The following is a 19,136-nucleotide window of genomic DNA, read 5'->3' as shown; positions in this document are numbered from 1 at the left end:
TTGGGTTTGTTCTCTAAGTGGTAGGTGTACAGCTGCACGGAGAGCTGCGCTCTGCAATTCGTGCTGATGTGGTGTTGGGCTTCACAGAATCGTAGAATGGTTTGGGTTGGAAGGAGCCTTTAAGATATCATCTAGCTCCAGCCCCCCTCTGTAGGCAGGGACACCTCCCTCTAGGCCGGGCTGCTCACAGCTCCGTCCAGCCTGGACGTTCCCGTTCCTTTTGGCACCCAATGTCTGCAGTAACACAGAGCACTGTCTGGAGAGCAGCTGGCAGGCATCTCCTGCCAAGCACTGCGCTGAGAAACATCCCTCAGCGTTAAGAGAATCTCGAAGGCTTGCTATTGAATCTCAGCCAAATGGATTGGCAGAGCTGAACAGTTAATTGATGATGAAATTACCACCTGCAGAGTACCTGCCTGTTTGATGTGGAAGCGCTTTGAAACGTATGAGAAACGTGGAATTATTTGTCTGCCCTCCACTCTTGCTCGTGGGCACGTCGGAAGTCCTAACATGACTCCTCCTTTGGGTGAATTTCTCATATGTATTGACAAACTGTCACGCACTATTTATTATTGGATCCGAGGAATTTAAATAAGGGCATTTTGTCTTTGTGGTTTCCTTCGCCTCTTTTTTCATTTTCAGTCACCTCCTTTATTCAGTTCTCTTGTGCTGCTCACGCCGTTAATCCATCTTCTTGCAGAAGCATGGATTTATGTGCCACGTCGTCCTGAAGATTTGTTCTTATTTTTCTACTATGTAAAAAGAGTCAGCGCTATCTGGTAGCGTTTACCCCATTTTTATGATGAAATGGGTTCTGATGTTTAGGCATTAAAGTTATTGGAACTTTGGCTGCTGTAAAATTCCAAGTTTATGGGCTTTTCAGATTTGTGGGCTGAGTTTTTCTACGGACTATAATGGATGCCCGTCCTTTAAAGGACAGCACTGGCTAATACAGTTAAAAAGGCTTTTTTGGAACTAGTTTGTGTGATGCCAGAATAACTTGGCAATATCCCTTAGCATTCGTTAGCCTTTTTTTCTAGGTGGAATATATTTATTCTTGTTCTTCTCAGAGGACATCGCTGAAGTACTTTCTTCTCCTTCAGCTGCTTCCTCGTAGGGTGTTTTAAGAATGCTTCTGTGATGGCATTGTGAAATCTTGACTAAGAAATACGACAGAATGGTGGACACAAGGAAGATGTTCTAAGCCACCCAGTCGTTATCTCTGCTTTGAGATTGCTTGAACCAATTTTCTTGTTGTTGCTCTGCTGAGTAAGCAGTCCATTGTGATGGAAGTTTAAGCAATGGAAAAAAAACACAAATGCAGTGTATTGTGAGTTTCTTTTGCAACCTGCTCTGCCCAAATGAAAGCCCTTCTTCACTGACCTAATGCTTTCCTATCAGAGCTCTGTGCCTGAAGCAGATGTTCTGTTCTCCATATTGGACATAACGGGAGACCCGAGTTCTGCTGCTCTCCAAGATCAGCTTCGGTTCTGCTGCTTTTTGTATCTTTTGCATTGTACTGTCCCATCTGAAATACTAAAATTCCCATTGCAATGACTGATTTCTGAAACAGGCAGGAGTTCAATATGAAAAGTGGTTGGTTACTGTCTTTAATCTTCTAGCTAATGTGCACTTGAATTATTACTGTTCAGTAGCATTTTTTATAGGGACCAGGAGAGCACTCCTGTTCCAGCATTGCTAAATGACATCGAGTGTCAGAGGTAAAAGTAAGCAAGGGCATTTTAATTTCTGTTACTTCTGTTTTGGCACCTTGTCCAGTGTACAAGTATGACAGCACCGGTGGGCTGAGACATGTGAATCCCAAAGGGGAGAAAAATGGGGAAAAGGGAGAGGAGGAGGAAGGGAATGCATAGGGAGAGAGAGTGAGGGCAGCTGAGCACAGGAAGAAGGGGCACGGGAAATTGCTACCTGAGAAACTACTGTCACACAAAAGGAGATTGTGGAGACAGAAAACAGGTGGGAAGGCGTGTGAAGAGCATCGTAGATGTGATGGAGTTGCACAAGGAGCTGCTGCCCCATGCCTTCTTTCCGCTGGAGCAAAGACCTGCAGCTCCCTCCCAATACCATGGCAACTAGGGTTAGATCTCAGAGGTACCTCTGGGTGCCCTGCAGTGCTGTGCATGCCTGCTCCTGGTGCCTCACTGATACTGCCTCACATTAAAAACCTTAGTGCAAATGTTGTGGGAAATGAAAACAACTGAGATGAGCATTTCTCAGTGCTCAAAGATCTGCACGTTTGTTAGGATTCCCTTGATATCTGATGTGCCAGATGGGTAAACAGAGCTTGCCTTTGTCTCCCTAATGGTCTTCAGACTTGACAGATTCTAGAACTTACTATTTTCACAGACCTAGAGATCAAACAGGAATTGATTAAAACCCTAAAACTGCCACATAAAACGCACTTTATTCTAATGCATGGTACCCCCTAGGTTGGCTTGGGGAGAATAGAACTGATATTTGATATTTGTGAAGCCTTAACTATTTTCTGGTAGCTTAGGACGTACAAGTACAGAATTGCAACTCCTTGTTGACAATACTGTTTTCACTGAACTAACTGAATTAAAAAGGGAGCCCGAGGGGAGGTTTGCTTCCATGAGCCAGAGATGTGTGGGAAAGCAGGGAGATCTTTGAATAGGCCAAGACCCACTTGGGGGTAGGGGAGAAAAAGCCAAGAGCGCTGTGGCAGGGGATTGGTGACCGGAGGATGACGCAGGAATACATTCTCACATCAAATTCAGCCATAGATCAGAGAAGTGGGACTCACTAAGAGTAGGGGGGATTGGTAGGATTGGGGATGACTTCCCAGGGCAGCTGCTAAATTTTCTTGCACGTGCTATTGCTGTGGTTTTTTTTGGAAGGAGCTACTTGTTACAGGTTCATCACTTAGAAGATATTTATGAGCAACAGCAACGCTTACATTGTGCCTTCAGCTGCTCCTCAGCAGTAAGAGTGAAGAGGATCCTGTGTGTCCGGGCTGGGTGCTGTGCTGGGATACAAACGCCTTGCACAGCCTGCTCCAGTCCTGTCCTGCTGCTGCTACTGCAAAGCCACGCTGGTCCTGTTGTGTATGAACTGCTCTGCAGGTGGAGAATGGACAGGGGGACAGGGCCCACTAAGTCTGCAGTGTAGTAATTGATGGGCAGCTTCCTCGTCATGCCAGCGCTTGTTTATGTGAGGCATGAGATGTTACAGCTTTCAGTGATAGCAGAGCTTGGAAATCCATCAGTGCTGCCAGAGATCAGACGCTGTGTAGCTTCTTGACTTCCAGTTCTTAGCTTGTCTTGCTGAATTTCTTGTGCAGTCACCTCTCTCCTGAAGAAACATTATAGGATGTTGGGGTCTATTTTGTGCTTTTCTGCATTTTAGTTTTTAAGTATTCTCTTTATCTGGTCTTATTTGGTAAGAAGATAGGATAAGAGGATTGTTCATTGTTCCTCTGTCTTTCTGCATTATGCTTTTGAACATTGACAAGTATTTCAGGCATGTGAATTGTGTAACAGAAATGTGGCTTGAATTCTGCTCCAAGTAGGACACGGTCATAGCTCGCTTGAAGCAACGCTGATCAAGTGGATCTAGTTTGTTTTTTTGTTAGAGATCAACACATACCAAAAATCATTACCAGAAACCTTTTAATGTGTGGTTACAAACCAAGGAATTGGTTGAAAGAGAGGTCAAATAACACTTACTTTGAGACTGACACTTGCAACTGATTTGCAGCAAATGACATAAGTAGGTAATGCTAAAATGATGTATGTGAAATTTAGGAGGTTTGTACTCTGTTGCTGCACGAGGTACTTAGCAGCAGAGAAAAGCAGCATGGAAATAGTAGCATTTTGATTCACACAAACGTGCATAATCTGAAAGTGAAAAACAGGTTGGTTTTTATGTCATGTTACATGGTAAGGTCATTCTCAGATTTCCAGCTGTGTAGAAGTAATTTCTAGTTTAATTCTGTGAAATGTATGAAAACAAACCACTGTGCAAGGATGAAGGTGGACTTGTGGGACAGACCTCTTGGCAGAGCCCTTGTATCTGGTGCCTGCCTTGTTCCTGGGCTGGCACTGGGAGTCAAGGCAGCTTCCAGAGTCCTTCCATTACTTCCTTCTCTGAATGCTCCAGAACACTCTTGGGGTTCACCGGAGTTGATTCTGACCCTGAGATAGATGCCAGTGGGCTAAATTGTGAGCCGTGCCACTGCAGAAGCATTGCAAAAGGATCAAGCATCAGCATTAAGGACAGGTAAGAAATCCTGGGCCGACCGCATCTTTCTGCCTGGGAACTATGCCATCCCTTTCAAGGGAGCTCTGTTTGCATCAGTAGCGTTGTCTACTTTATTCTTCTAAGCCATCACAAAGAGACATTTTAAAGAAGCTCTGTCCCTGTCTTCTGGTGTGGTAGCTAGAGCCTTGTCCTGGTGAGCAGGAACTGGGACCTCCTGTGTTGTCAGGCTGGAGAAATTGTAAAGCCCGTGTCTCTAGTTCTTGTGCTGGGGCTCTAACAACAGCAGTGCTAAGACAGAGGCTTGCTGGCTCTCCCTCTTAATTTGGGGCTCGCTGGGTGGGAAATCAGAAATAAACCGTGTCAGCCACTTAAGAAGAGATTACTTGCTATAAGAAACATAGATTGTATCGGAACTAACTGATCTCAAGATGAAAGGCTGCAAATTCCATGATCAATTCCTGGAACCATGAAGTTCACTGAGAGCAGCTACTCTTTAATGAAATAAATTCTATCCTTGAAAAGAGCGAATAATTGTGGTAGCCCTTGGACCACAGAGGGGTTTGTGCTCCCCATAGCACGGAGCAGGTAATCCTGACATTAGATTCTGGCAGTCGGTGCCTGCTTTGTGGTGGTGAACAAGACACAGCAGTGACTACTAACTTCCAATCAGTACCAATTGGGATCTTAATTTCTTCACACGGTGCAAACTGCCCTCAGGTTTACACTGCAGAATTGTACATTAATTCAAATAAATCGCACGTCCAACCAGTATCGCTGGTGAGTTAGCACAATAAAACATAATACCTGGAGGGAATGCTCAATGAGCTGCTCTGGAGTCATTGTAATTCACATCTTCCACGAAAGCGAATTGGAACAATGGAGAGGAACTGCCATAATAGTAAGCTTGTGTTATAGCTAATGATGACTGCATTTGAATCTGAGGATAAAGTCCGTCCTCTGTGACACAATTTCAGACAGTAATGAATTCCTGAGTGTTAGTGCTGACTTGTGAAGCTTGTCTGAAAGCACTTCAGCTGGAAAATTCTGGGCGGAAAATGCTAGGCTGGGTCCTTTTCTTTTTAATTTCTTTCTCAGTTCTGCTTGCTCCTATTGCTCAGCGCTGGGGGATGATGTAGAGGCCTGTGATCTCACCTAGCTTTGTGTTGCATTCTCGCTGGTTCCCTTCCAGCCCTTGTCTGCTCACGATCCTGGTGAGCTATGCCGTGTCATGGGTGGTCATGGAAATCCTCAGCAGTGTGCTCAGTGCTGTGTTGCCTATAATGTTCTGCTCCCTCAACTCTGATCAGTGGTTCCTGGATGGTTCAGGAGGATTTCTTATGTTCTCTTGGGGCATTTAATTTCAGGCCTTCAGTCAGCCTTGTTGAATTTGGATCTTAATGTGAAAGGAGAAGCTAAACCTAACATAAAGGTAGCCATAGGCAGCGCACTTATGCTGCTTTAACCAACCTAAAAAGGCATTTATGCTTGTACTTATTCTGGCAAATCCTTGACATTGCAACGTTCCTCACTTCTAAGTGGCCCAATTTATGTGAGCAGTGAGATGTCTCTGGCTGGTGGCACAGCAAAGCATGCTTGGGGAGCAGTGTTGGAAAACCAGTTCAGGGGGAACGTTTGGTGTAAATGTCATCTGTGTTTTTATGAAGGATTCTCCACGCTTATGATGCTACTATCCCTTTATTGTTAACCAAATAGAAGTAGGTAAGAGAATAGTTACACCAGTCTGAACAGAAATGACCCATGCTGTCTAAGATGCACATGTGGGTGTGGGGGAAAAGTGGCTGGCTCAAGCAGTAATGAAATGAGGTGCGTGCGTGCTTGCAGGAAGGGATCCTAATTGTTGGAGCTTCAGGAAGAGAGGGGTAGGAAGGTGAGGGAAGAAAGGAGGGTTTGAAACATCAGGTTCATCAGAGACAGCACTGACTTCAGAACTGGCAGGGCTGTAATGAAGGAGTAAGGTTGCGGGGGGCTGAGCTGCCGTCCTCCTCAGGAGCCTTCACGTAGCTTGTGTCAAACTGTTTGAATTGCCATCCATCAGAATGCATAGCCCAAAACAGGCTCAGTACAGCATCGGGGAAGACTATTTGAGACAGAAATGGTTTTTTTAGTAGAAAAGCAGTCAGAAGAGGTACATAACTTTTAAGCCCACTTTCTCGATCACTGAGTCACAGATTAATTCTAGTTGGAGGAAACCTTATGAGGTCTCCAGTCCAAGGTCCTCTGTGGCATTGGAGCACGTTGCACAAGACTGGATCTGATCAAGCACAGGGACCACACGGCCTCTCGGGGCGAGCTGCTCTGTGAACATTTGAGTGAAAAACGTAACGTGTAGATTTTGGAGAGGGTGCAGAAACGTGTGCAGAAAGCTTTTATATTGCACCAAGAAATGTGGCCCTGGGAGAATTACCATTTTGCTCTATTAGGATAAGAGAGAGGAGCTCTGGGAAGTAACAAGGAGGGTTCATATGAAGCAGAAATAGGGCATTCCAGTCTATAGGGCGAGTCATGAAACTCAACCAATAGTGCAAGAGTGCGCATTTACCGAGCTGGAATTCGCCTCCCTGAGCTGATTTGCTCTTCGTGTTCGGTCCTGTCCTTCTGATTTCCCGAGGGGAAAGCATCAATATCTAGGTGAGACCCTCACACGCAGTCTCCTTATTCAGAGAGCTGGCAGCTGATCTGCTGCAAGTCTCCGGGCGCTGCCTCGCTGCTCCCCGTGATGAAGCGTGCTGTGCCATTCCAGTTCCAATTTATCTGCTCTGTGAGAAGGGGTGGTCGTGGTGCTGAGGAGTTGGATGTAGTGAAGTCAGAGCTGCTGAGCAGTTATGGGAGCTTTAGGAAGAAGCATATTGCCTTATAATAAATGTCATTACATTAGAAAGTATTTTAGCCTTTTTCCCTTGCTTTTATGATAGCACAAACAAAGTTGAGTTAATCTTCATGTATTTCCATCTAAAGATAAGCCTGCTGAGAAAACTTCAGTGGTTTTTTGTGCCTATCCTTGACGCAAATGCACTTCGGTAGTGTCCTGTCAGATTTAGTTGTTCATTGTGATAAATACGATGCTTGTGTCCAAATTTCTTGCAGAGAACACAGAGTTCTCCATGCGCTGGGAGGGGATGACCGCAGCTGCTGGTTGGGCTTTGTCATTGTGCCGAGCCCCTCTCAGCACTGCGTTGTTGGTGCTTCCCTTGGCAAAGCACTGTTCTGTCAGCTTGAGTGACGAGTGCTCTTCTTCCACGCTTATTGAAGTACTTCTGTGGTGTCTATTACAGTGCTCCCAGTGAACACTTGTACCACAGACAGCAGCTAACAGGATCGGAGGCAGGAAACGAACAACAAAAGACCAAACCGTGTTGTAAAATAGCGTAAGATTTGCTGTTTTTTGAGAAAATTCAATTCTGGGTAGATGCATCATGAGCAGTGCTTGCAAGGGCTAGATGCGACCGAAGAAGAGTTTCAAGGTAAGAACTTCCTCTGAAGAAGGACAATTGGATTCATTGTGTAAAATAATGACACCACAGCAGAATGAATCCCTTTTCCCTCCTTCCCACCATCGCTGCTGGGGACAGTGCTATGTTAACAGTTGGTGAATTTCTGGTGAGTGTCAGTTCAGTGTATTAAATACTCTCAAGTATGCTTTCTACGTGCTTCAATAGGAATGATTGCTGTAAAATGGCTTGTAATAGTGGGAGGCAATGGTTGCTTCAGAACATCAGAGTGAGGGCGATGGCAATAATGAGAGCAGGGAGGAGACAGGTGGTCCTGTAATGGAGGCTGCTGGCTTCCAGTTGATTCAGCGTGTGTCCATCCTCTGGAAGGATGATTTGAAAAAAAAAAAAAAGTGGCCAGTGGTGGTGATTTGCACATTCACCTCAGGCCAAAATGGTAAGGCTGAATAAATGTTAAGTATTTCTTAGTGTGAACCTTGATGAGAGATTCCAGAGACTCTACTACAATAAGTTTTTCTTTTCTAATAGGGCAGGGGCTCACTTCTTTGAGCCCACATTCTCCAAAGCGCTGTCCTTGATTCAATACCAGGGCGGAGGAAGGTTGTGGCTTTTCTATCCATCAGAAAGCTGTGTGACAGTGATGGCAGTTGCTAATTACCAGGGTGGCATCATCGGTCAGAGCAGGATAACCTCGAGATGCAGAACAGCAGAGACCTGCCTTGCTGGAGCCTTCCCTGGGCCCTGCAGCGTGGTACGGTGCAGAGCAGGGTGCTGCACTTCTCAGTGGTGGTCCCTGCTGTAGGAAAGTGCCCAGCTTCATCCAGTAACTGCAGACAAGAGATGGAAGCCGTTGGACCCCATCTGCACGTTTTGGTTTTGTTTCTTTGCTGTTACGGTTTTTAGTTAGTTAGTTTGACTGAAGTGACACAATCACTGATGCGTCTCACAGCTCAAGGTTAACATGAACGCTGCTTTATGCAGTGTGATTGGTGGTGGTTTGTAGGCCGGTGGTTTGTCCTCTGGCCCTTAGCTGGACTCTTATTGCACTTACTGCAGGGCAGCTCGGTGCATCCAAAAGCTGCTCCTTTGCAGAGAGAGCAGCTGCTGCTCCCCACCTCCCTGCCTGGCTTCCTGGAGTGCCTGTTTCCATCTGCGGCAGCGCTCCCAGCCTGCAGGCTTTCTCAGCATAGGTCTGTAATCCCGTTGGGTTCAAAGCTGTGCACCACCTAATTCCTCCTGTTCCATTCCCTCTGATGTGTGTAATTGTACAGGACCAGAGCTGGGCTCCTGTGTGCGCTGCCTTTGCCAGGATCACAGCAGAGCCTCCTCCCACTCTTCCCAGTGCCTCCACATCTTAAGGCTGTCAGCATCATTCCTGGCAATCCTCCTTTGCACGTCCTGGTCGGTCAGCCAGCCTCTAGGCAAGCATTTTGCAGCCTCACTTTTTCAGGTGGATATTTTTTCTCTCCCCCAGGGTCTTCATTCCTCAGCAAAACAGAAATTACAGAATCCCAGAATGGTTGGGTTGAAGGGATCTTAAAGATCATGGAGTTCCAACCCCTGCCGTGGCCTGGCTGCCCCCCACCAGCTCAGGCTGCCCAAGGCCCATCCATGGGGCATCTCCAGGGATAGGGCTCCGACAGCTCTGGGCAGCCTGTTCCAAAGAAGGGGGAAAAACTTCGAAGCATTGCGGTCAAATGGAATCACAAAGCCAGATGTTAATTTGGGGTGAGATGATCCAAAGTAGGATAGGAAGCACTGTCTGCACGTCTCCAGGAGGCTCAGGTCGCTGCACCTTGTGTGGTTGGAGCCTTGGCTGTGCCGCCGTGGTGCCCTGCTCACCGTTGTACCTGGCTGCCTTCCTCTTGTTAGGAGTGCTGTCACATTCTCTCTTCAGGCAGCGTGCGATTTTTCCTAGTCCTTGTATCTCACCCCTGCTGAATGAGTGGCAACACTCTATTATGAAAAACAAATCCCATTGTATGCGTGCAGCAAGAGCTAATCTCAGCTGCTTTGTTCTATAACAAAGCAAGAAATGGCTGCTGAGATTAATAGGCAAGGTGAAGATGAGGCGTTCAATCCATCCTCAAATTGGTTCTCTTCAAGTGTACTACAGAGCAGGAGGATTACCAATGTGCTCTAGCAAATCATGGCGGGGGGGGGAGGGGGAAAGAAAACCAGAAGGAAACATTACTTTTCCTTACTAAGATGCTGAGAGAGATTGCTGGGGTTTGGAGGATGGCTGAGAACAGAAGAAATAACCCAGGCAAAAATTGAGATGTTAGCATCTGAGCAAAAAGCGAGTCAGCCATCGCCAGTTGTTGTCCTGGCATTCCTTCACACTCAGCCCTGCCGTGTTTTCTTCATTTCTTTTCTTTGTCCTTCGTTTATTGGTAACCACGCTGTCTCTCAGCTGGCTCCATGAAATGTCTCCTTTGTATTCAGAATCCCGCTGGCATTTTCTCCACGACTTCCCCAATGCAATTTTGATGTTAACTTAAGAAGAAAATACTGAGATGCCCTCAGTGCTCAAATAGTGCATCATTTATGGTTTTCTTCTCCCCGGCCTGGTTAGATTTGCTGCTGCTTCAGTCTGAAGGGGTAAGAATTGGCTTCCAATGAATGACTTCAGCCACTTGATTTTGTTGTTTAAAACGGTGCTCGGCAGCATTAGCTCTGTCAGGAAGGACTGCCTGTCAGGAAGCCGTGCCTTATTCAAGTCGTGGGTCACTTCCCTAAGTCAGGCAGTGAGTGGGTGGCAGAGCTGCTGTGATGTGTGGGTCAGCGCCTGGAGGGCGTTCTCTAATGTGGTGCCATCTGGGTCTGGATGTTTAAAAACAAACAAGAGCAAAACAAAAGCAAAGCCACTCCTCCCCGCACCCAGACCCAGCGCGGAGCTGTGTGGGCTTTGCCAGTGGTTGTCACTGCGTGGTGTTTTAACAGTCCCTCTCCTCAAGAAATTGAAATTTGTATTAAATAAGAAGCCAGTAAAAGGGAAATTATTTCTCAGGCTCTGCTTTGTGCAGATTTCTGTAAAAGGAGCCCCAAAGCCGACTCCTGTTCGCTCTGCTGCAGGAATTTGCAGGTGAAGCTTCGCTTGTCTGTAGAGCAGTGGATTAGATTATTGGCACTGCCAAACAGACACGTTGTGTCTCACTGCCGTTTTCCAAAGAATTTCCTTGCCAGATGTGAGAGGAAAAGCCATCTGCTTTGCTAGTTAGGTACGTTAGGATAGGGAGTACCTGCGTTGTGCTCATTCACGCCCCATTCTATGAAGAACACACATCTGCCTTGGAGTAGCACATCCATCATGCTGGAGAAGAGGAGTAACGTTCTTGCTGGATTGGACAGTATTGACAGGAGCGTGGAAAAAGCACAGATTGTTGTCAATGCAGGTGGTTTGCTCAGAAAGCCTCCTGTGCCAACTGAAGGATTCCCTGTTGCTGTTGACTGTGTCTGTCTGTCCCACGGGGCTGCTATGGAGAGCTGGTGGTGTAATGCTGGTGGAGGTGAGCAGAACCCTTCCACGCTGAAGGCATGGACAGGTCACTAGCAGTGCAAAATGGTTCTGACACGATCTAGAGGTCGTTACTTCTCCCTTTGGCCAGGTGGCACGGAGCAGAATGCCCAGGAGGCTGAGCAGGCCCTGTCCTGGGGGGCTGTTAGCACCCAAGGAGCTGGGGCACACACGGTGCTGTGATCCCATTGCTGCTCCTGCTGGGAGCAGGGGTTGGAGCGGGCGCTTCCTCGCATCCCCTGGAGCCTGGGTTGTTGGGGCAGGGTCCTGCACGGCCACGCGTTGTGCTGGGCTGCCTGCTCCAAGCCTGCAAGGTGACTGATGGGATTGCTCTGCAAAAGGCAGATCTACACCTGGAAAGGGCTGCGTACTGAAGAGAAGAGCTGCGTCTCAGCAGAGAGCCGGCTGCCTTTAGGACAGGGCTTCCAGCCCCAGGAATCCCAGGTGTCCTGCAAGGCCCGGGGCCATGTTCTGATGGCGCAGGCTGGCTCCGATTCTGCATTCGTTGGCACCACGCTAATTATGTTTATTTGACACCGTGATTCTGTAGCATATGCTGCCTCTAAATTTGGGCACAGTCAGCTTGTGGGGTAGGAGGTGTGCAGCGCTTCCCTGCAGCATTTCAGCCGCATTTGTTTACTGGAGAGACTGAGCAGAGCTTCAGTGCTGGCTGCTGCTCGCCTGCTTCCCGCACACCCAGCTGCTGCCAGGGTGCCCCCAAGGCTCCCCCTGTCACCGTGCCACCCCGTGCTGTGCTGCTGGGTGGGCAGGGTGCTGCTTGCTGGGATCCCTTGTGTGATGTTGCTTACCTTGTAAACTTGGTTCACTTTCTAAATACACAGTGTGCCAGCTTCTGCCTCCTGCTTTGAAGATCTCACTTGCAGAGGGCTGCAACCAGCACTCAGCTGGTGCTGTCCTGGTCGCAGGTGCTCTGAGCCTGCCCTTGTGGAACTGCACTTTTTGCTGCAGGTTTTGGTGAGCTTTTTGGAGGCATGGTGTTGCCGGAAAGGATGGTGGTGGCTCAGCAGCTCCCTGTGGTGTTTATCTGACCGTGCATCAAGCTATGCGGGGATCTAAGCCAGAAGAAAATCAACATGTTTTCTGGCAGTGAGCCCTGAGCTGCTCGCTGTGAGGTCAGCTGTGTTACTGGTACCTGCAGGAGAGGGGGAGAGGCCTCAGCTGCATGCTAAAAGACATCCTGAGACTCCACTTCTCTTGCATTTTAAGCACACAGCTCAGGAGCTGAAAGAAGCACTGCCCTGCTCCCTGCCCACAACAGCAGCACGCTGCCTGCGCTGTGCGAGTCGGGGCTTTGTGCAGCAGCACACCCAGCTGCTCTGGGGAGTTGTCCTGGTGTAATTCCGGTTGGGTGGATTCGTTTTCACCTGGATTTCTCATGTGTAGCTGCACAAATACTTGCAGCGGAGCAGGAGCAAAGGAGCAGTTGGCTTAATGTTTGCATGGAATCACAGGATTAGGCAGTGATTGCATATGCTCTTGTTATTTCGCTGGTCCGTGAACAGATGTGTTTTAAAGATGGTTTCTAAGTTTACACATTTGTCCCCGTGGCATCTGGGATGTGCCCTGACTTTTGTTACCTCCCTCTGGTTTTCTTTGCCATGTGTGCTGTGTAGGCTGCAGCAGACGGAGAGTCACACTGAGGCTGCTCGGCTGCTCCTTCACCTGCATCCTTTGTCCCCAGGGTGCAGCACCATGGGGGCTGTGCTGGAAATGTTTGCTGGGGCAGGGAGCAAGCCTTGTTTAATCCATTTCTGTGCTTTCGTTGAGCATCTTTAAATCTTACGGCTGACTGGGAGAAAACAGATAGGGAAGAAAAGGTGGGGGAAGAAAACAGCAGCTGAGGGCTCAGTCAGAAAACTTTGGGCACGCTGTTGCAGAGGGAGCTCTTGGGAAGAGCCCATGTTGCGAATCCTGGTTGCCCACATCTCGTTCTCACCCTTAGTCCACTTTGATGCTCATCCCAGAAGGTGAAAATCGCTGCCATCTGTTACTGCCTGCAGAGGCAGGCATGCTTCCTTACCAATCTGTGATGCTAGAATGAAAGTGTCTGGTTTACCCATTGCTGCCCTGCTCCCATCAGCCTACTCCTGCCCTTCTGAGCTGTCACAGTTCTTACTCAGTTGCAGGACGGGGGATTTTTAAGTCCTTGGAAGCCTTTTTTTTTAACACTTCCTTTTACCACTGGCCTTCATTTGAAAGGTTGCAAATGGTGATTTGCTTCTCCTCAGCACGGCAACCCCTGTTCCGTTTACCTTTTTCCATTTGCTCTTATCAGCCTTTATGTCACAGCTTTAGCATGCTGTCGTTACAATAGTGTTTCTCAGCATATTTTTACCTAACAACCTGCTGCATTTAAAAATCAGCAAGCCGCCTTGTGCAGTCTTCCTGCCGTGGCTCTCCTGTGCTCCCAAACTCTGTGCAATAGCACAGCACCCCTGCGAGTGGAAGATAGCGTCGGGCTGTGCTTCTTCAGCTCATTGATGGGGCTGCTGCTTCCCGTGTGGGGTGAATTGATTCCATTTTGGTTTATGCATGAGGAAGCTGCAGTCATTTCACAAACCACTTCTGGTGTTTAATGGTGCATTGGCTGAAAAAACTTACCAAAGGCCGCTTTGCAAAGAGAATCCCCTTCGTTCTGTAATGGCCGTGGTCTGTGAGAGGAAGATGAGTGAACTCATTTTCAGTGAAGTTTCACCTGGTTGGAATGCACGGTTGATTTTCAGTGCACTGTTTACATGAGTATGTGCTTTATACCCTGACCTCATGGGCAAAGTAAGTAGGAGTTCCCAAACTTCACGTAAGATCTTTTTTTTTTTTTTTTTTCATAAAATACTTTCAGTGCTGCAATTTTGTTGTTTCATTCTGCCCATGAGAGCCCTTAAGTGCTGCTGTAGAGCCATCCAATTAGCTACTTGACTGGGCGACGGGGCAGCTTTTCTAATTCAGTTGTTCTCACCTGTTACAGGAAGCAGCAAACATGCTGCGTCTGATGCAGAACAGGCTGAAGGAGGAGGAGCAACGCCTGCTGAAGAGTGGAAGTAAGTGGGATTTCTTCCCTAGGTTTATTGGCTGAAAAATTACGTGCTGAGTACTTGATGTATAAATATGCACTTACGAGCCTGAAGCACGGGGACATGGGATAGGTGATGGAGTTGACAGATGTATTAAAGAAAAAGTGGAGCGTAGTAACTATAAAAGGACAGCTGCGAAATAGGGAACCTGACCTCTGTGCAGTGCTGTAAATGCTACACTTTGTAAATGCTACCTGTGGTGCTGGGAGGTGAGAGCAGTCCCTACACACGCTGTGCAATTGCAGCAGGCAGGCAGAGGCTCCATTTCACCACTTACTGCCCTCCAAGCCCCCGCAGGCTGTGGATGAAGGCCAGCACAGTAGAACTAACGAAGAAGTGCTGGTTTGCTAACAGCCTTGGTTAGAGGATTCTGCCCATCCAGATGCCCGTGTTGGTGGGCAGTCTCACTGCTTTGTGGGGCTGCCCCGTGGTACACACGTGCTGGTGTGCCCTGCAAAACCGGAGCGTAAGTCCCATCCTCTGCCACCTTGAATGTGGAGCTGGTTGTGTTTGGACTAATTCTTTGTGATGCGTCTATCAGAACATTCTGTTCACTGATGAAAAAACTGCTTGAAATTCTCTTTGCTATTACAAATCGTCCAAGTGTGATCCACATCTGCCTGCTCTCGTTTCTTTGATTTTAGTGTACCTGCACATTGTGAATGCAATTAAAATCTGAGGGTTTTCTTTTTGTCTAAACTTACTTTTAATTAATTAGAATTCTAGCTGAAGAGCAGAAGGGAATAATCACCCCCTGAGATCGTGCAGAAAGCTAACAAACCAGATTTTGCTTCTTTCGAGTCAAGCATCAGCAGAACTTCACCATTAATTACCCTTGTGAATTGAAAATTGCAGCATGTGCATTTTCATATTGTAGTGGAAAAAAAATAAGAGGAGGATTGGTTCTCAGAATCGGGGGGGAGAGTTCATGGGAGCTAAAGCTGGGTGAGGGCATCAGGGTCACGCTTCGCAGTTTGCTTGCAGGCAGACGTTTTCTGAGCACGCTCATGAAAGAGGAAATTTGTTCATCTCTGACCATCTTTGATCTCATCTCCTTATGTCAGTGCAGCAAACAGAGAAATTGCCTCTGAAACAGAGGATTTGTAATGTAGATTTACAAGAATGTGGGATTGTGTTACGGATCTGCTTGAATGAAGAAAGCCAGGTCCTCCTGCGTGACAGTTTCCAAGTTCAAGAGGGAAGAACATTTATCGTCAGTAATTAGCAATGTGAACACTGTGCACGTGAAATTTTCCTGATTTTTTTTTTTTTTTTTTTTTTTTTACTGTTAGTGGACTTGGAAAACTCGTTGGTCATTTTGCATCTCTGAAACAATACAAACCTTATCTTTTAGCAAGTTATCTGACTGGTACCTAAGAACACGCTTATAACTTGTAATGATGTAAACCGATATGGCCATAATGCATCTTCATGCACCTACTGAACGGACAAAACCAGTGTTCATCCTAGTGACAGGAGCAACAGGATCCTGGTTTTCAGTGTGGGCTCATCTATGGGTCGTCCCATCTCCTTGGCAGGTCGTCATCTTCCCAGGCTGCAGCCTGCCTTGACCTGTGGAGCTGCACGGCTGTAACTGGGGCCATGCATGTGGTTGCTTTCCCAGTCCTGAGCCTGGGACACAGCTTTGTTGCTGGGTGTTGTAAGGTTAATGTATTGAATGCTGTAAAACTGGCTGAGATCGCCATTAGTTAGTGTAAAAGGATCAGGTACCAAGTTGTGCCTTCCTCGGGGGCCAACCCCACTCTGCTCCTCTCATTGCTTGGATTTGCTTGGAGAAAACAATTCGAAGGTAAGTACCTGAAATGGCATAGTGCCATCATGGTGATGTGAACCCTGAGCTCCTTGTCACAGGAAAAGCAATGTATTTTACACGAGAGGAGATGCAGAAACAGCAGCAGAATGAGTTCAGCATCACCAAGCAGCTGTGCCTGCCCAAACTGCCTCAGAGGCTGCTTGGGACACTTGCTCCTGAAACAGAGAGCACTGTAGGGGCTGGAGTTGCTGCAGGGCCCTGTAGCCTTCCTCTTGCAGTCGGTGATTTTATCAGTGAGCATTGAGGGCAGCAGACACAGTGTGGGGAATGGTGTAAAGCACAACAGCAGTACTTACACCTTAGTGCACCTACGTGCTGAGACTCTGCGGGCACATGCCTTCTTCTCCTACACAGAGGGAAAGGGAAAGTTCTCCAAATCTCATTACACTTTGCCCTTGAGAGCTGCAGAGCACTTAATGAGGCCCTTCGAACAGCATAGGCTGGAGCAGGGTGATAAATTTGTTACCATTAACTGATAAAAGTCAGCATTCATTCTGCCCCTGTAAGCGCCCTTACCTTTGCATACCTCTGTAATCAATACAGTCCTTTTATTGTCTGAATCCTTTGACCTTATCTGCTGCTAATTTGGCAAGAAAGGCTGCAAATTAACAGTGCCTTTCTCTGCGGCACAAGTTGCAGGAATTCTGGGCAGCCCTGGGCTTACATTCAGCCTCAGCTGACACCAGGGAAACCTGGATGGTATTTCTTGTAAAGAAGAGCTGTGCAAGGCAGGCTGAGTTGTGTTAAAAATGGAGAAGGCAATGGACCTCTCCGGGTACTTGCATAAGTTTTGCAGCAGTGTTTAGTAAGACTCAGAAACAGTCCCCTCCTTTTTTCTGTTCCTTAAGCACGCGTGATAAATTGTCTTTCATTTGTCACAGGGCATCTTCGTAAAACCGCTGAACTGAAAACAGAAAGAGAGAAAAGCACTAAGTTATATGGAAAAGAAACTTCTTAAATTATGTAAAGATGTTGAACTCCAGATACAGATGCGGCTTTGAGCAGTGTTTGCTGATGGAAATCCATGCAATTAAGTAGCTGCAGCCATACAGAAATGTGCTTTGCCAGCTGCCTGAGCCTTGGGGCTTGGTGTCACCGCACTGGGGGGCAGGGACTCTGGAAGTAGATGAGACACTGTGAAAACTGTTGGCAGAGCTATTGTCAGGTGTAGAGATGTGAAGAGTTGCTGTGCTAATGGTGTGGTGTGAGAGGAGAGGTGGCAGGAAGGTCGCTGGCTGCAGCACACAGGCAGGATGCTTTTTCCATGTTCACCCAAGGCTGAAAAAAATCCCCATGTTTGCTGAGCAAAAAGTAACAAGTGAACAGTGCTCTAGGCTGAAATACATTTTTTTTTCGGACTGATCAACCTGTTTCAACTTTATCTCGTTGTTTTACACACTTTAATGCACACGATCTTGCCTTCTTTTTTTCCAATTTAGAAGCAGAATATAAAAAAAAAATATTCGTTTTGAGAATGTAAAAATTATCCCTTGGGATTTTTTCAAAATCTTTCCTGTATTTCTTTTGGCCACAGTTGTGCCTGGAGTTTGCTGTCAGTTTGCAAAAATCCATGCTGTACAATGGCATTTTTCAGTGTGCAAAGCACTGTGCTGCTGCTGCAGCCAGCCCAGCCCTGCAAGCGTGGTCAGGAGAGGGAGAAAACATCCACGTTACACCACGCTGTGAAATGAGCTTCGGTGCTGTCCAGCAAAGCTCACGTCCCAGCAGCAGCATCAGAATGAAGCAGTCCTGGCGTGGAGCTCCTGCAGAGCTTCCTTGCTCAGTTCTACTTGCCAAGCAAACTCTGTGCTTTGACAAGCAAGCAACGTGTGCCTGGATCGTATTGTCTTGCTCAATGGAACGGAGCAAATAGATGCTGGGCTTTGGGTAATGGATCACATGGCACTGTAGCACTGTGGTGATGCACTGAGTCTCTTGCAGCCTTTCCACTCCAGAACTGGTGCTTTACAATCCGGCAGCTGCTGAACGTGGAGCATTGCAAGACATGCACCCTGCAGCAGAGCACTGAGTTGCTGGGTGCTAAAACTGTGCATCTCCTAAGGGATGACTGCATTTTGTCTTGCTCATAAAAGAATTGCAAATTCTTGTTCTAATTTAATGGTATTCTGATGGGTTCTTGGCCTTAGAGATTGTTAGAAACTGTTATGGTGACTGAATATGACCCCTGTAAAACTGGCCAGAAATGATCTTAGCTCCTTGTTCCCATGCCAAGGCTCCAAATCCCAGGTTGGATGGGAACTGTTTTCGGTGATTTCACAGATAGGTGTCAGAGACCCGTTGCTCTCTTTGGCAGTGGCTATAGCTATCTGTGCTGTTTAAAATGTGAGATTGGGCTCAGCAGCAACAGGCCATTTTAAAATAACAGAGAGGTAAGAAAGGGCACTTAGACCTGACTCTGCATCTCACTGCTGGGTATTTGTTGGGATGTTATGCTCAGTTTTCATGTCTTAAGGTCTGAGCACCCATGCTTACTGCTGAAGTTGGCAGGAGGACCTCAACCAGTACCTGCTATCAGCAGGATGACTTCACAAAGAGATGAGAAAGAGGATCTATGTTTTGTGCTAAGGACAAGAAATGTTTCCTACTGAAATGCATATGTCAAAGCATTGCTTTCTGTAGTGGAAATGCTAAGCCATGGCTTGAAGCAGTGATGGAGCACCAGGTGGGAAGGCAGGGCCAGCCCAGGGGAGCTCAGGTGCACGCAATGTATCTGAGTGACCAGAAGGGGTGCAGCCAGGATCCAGCCCTTCCCAGGCCTCATGTAAGGGTTGCAGTGGAAGTGAGGGGGTCTCAATGGGCATCCCTGCCTGCCTGAGGACTTCCAAGGGTAAGCAGCTTCTCTCCTTTGTTTCTGTGGCTGTTGCATTTGGGCTTATCCTCACTTGCTGCAGTCTAGGACTTTGCTACCCTGCTATAATTGCTGTGCTTTCCATCATGTTATAGCATTACACTTTACATTC

The 19,136-nt window shown here is 47.3% G+C and overlaps 1 protein-coding gene across 3 annotated transcripts in view; it reads left to right on the top strand.

Annotated features, from left to right (window-relative positions):
• CLUAP1 (clusterin associated protein 1) overlaps positions 1 to 19,136 on the top strand; it is a 59,254-nt gene that overhangs the window by 24,654 nt on the left and 15,464 nt on the right. For all 3 annotated transcript variants that reach the window (XM_021411718.1, XM_021411719.1, XM_021411720.1), the window contains one exon: positions 14,216 to 14,288. In XM_021411718.1, the coding sequence (XP_021267393.1) occupies positions 14,216 to 14,288 (73 nt within the window). The remainder of the gene's footprint in view (positions 1 to 14,215; positions 14,289 to 19,136) is intronic.

Source organism: Numida meleagris, chromosome 13, assembly GCF_002078875.1.
Source record: "Numida meleagris isolate 19003 breed g44 Domestic line chromosome 13, NumMel1.0, whole genome shotgun sequence".
NCBI classification, from domain to species: domain Eukaryota; kingdom Metazoa; phylum Chordata; class Aves; order Galliformes; family Numididae; genus Numida; species Numida meleagris.
The sequence above is the reverse complement of the archived record's forward strand: the minus strand, read 5'-3'. Positions and strand labels throughout refer to the sequence as shown.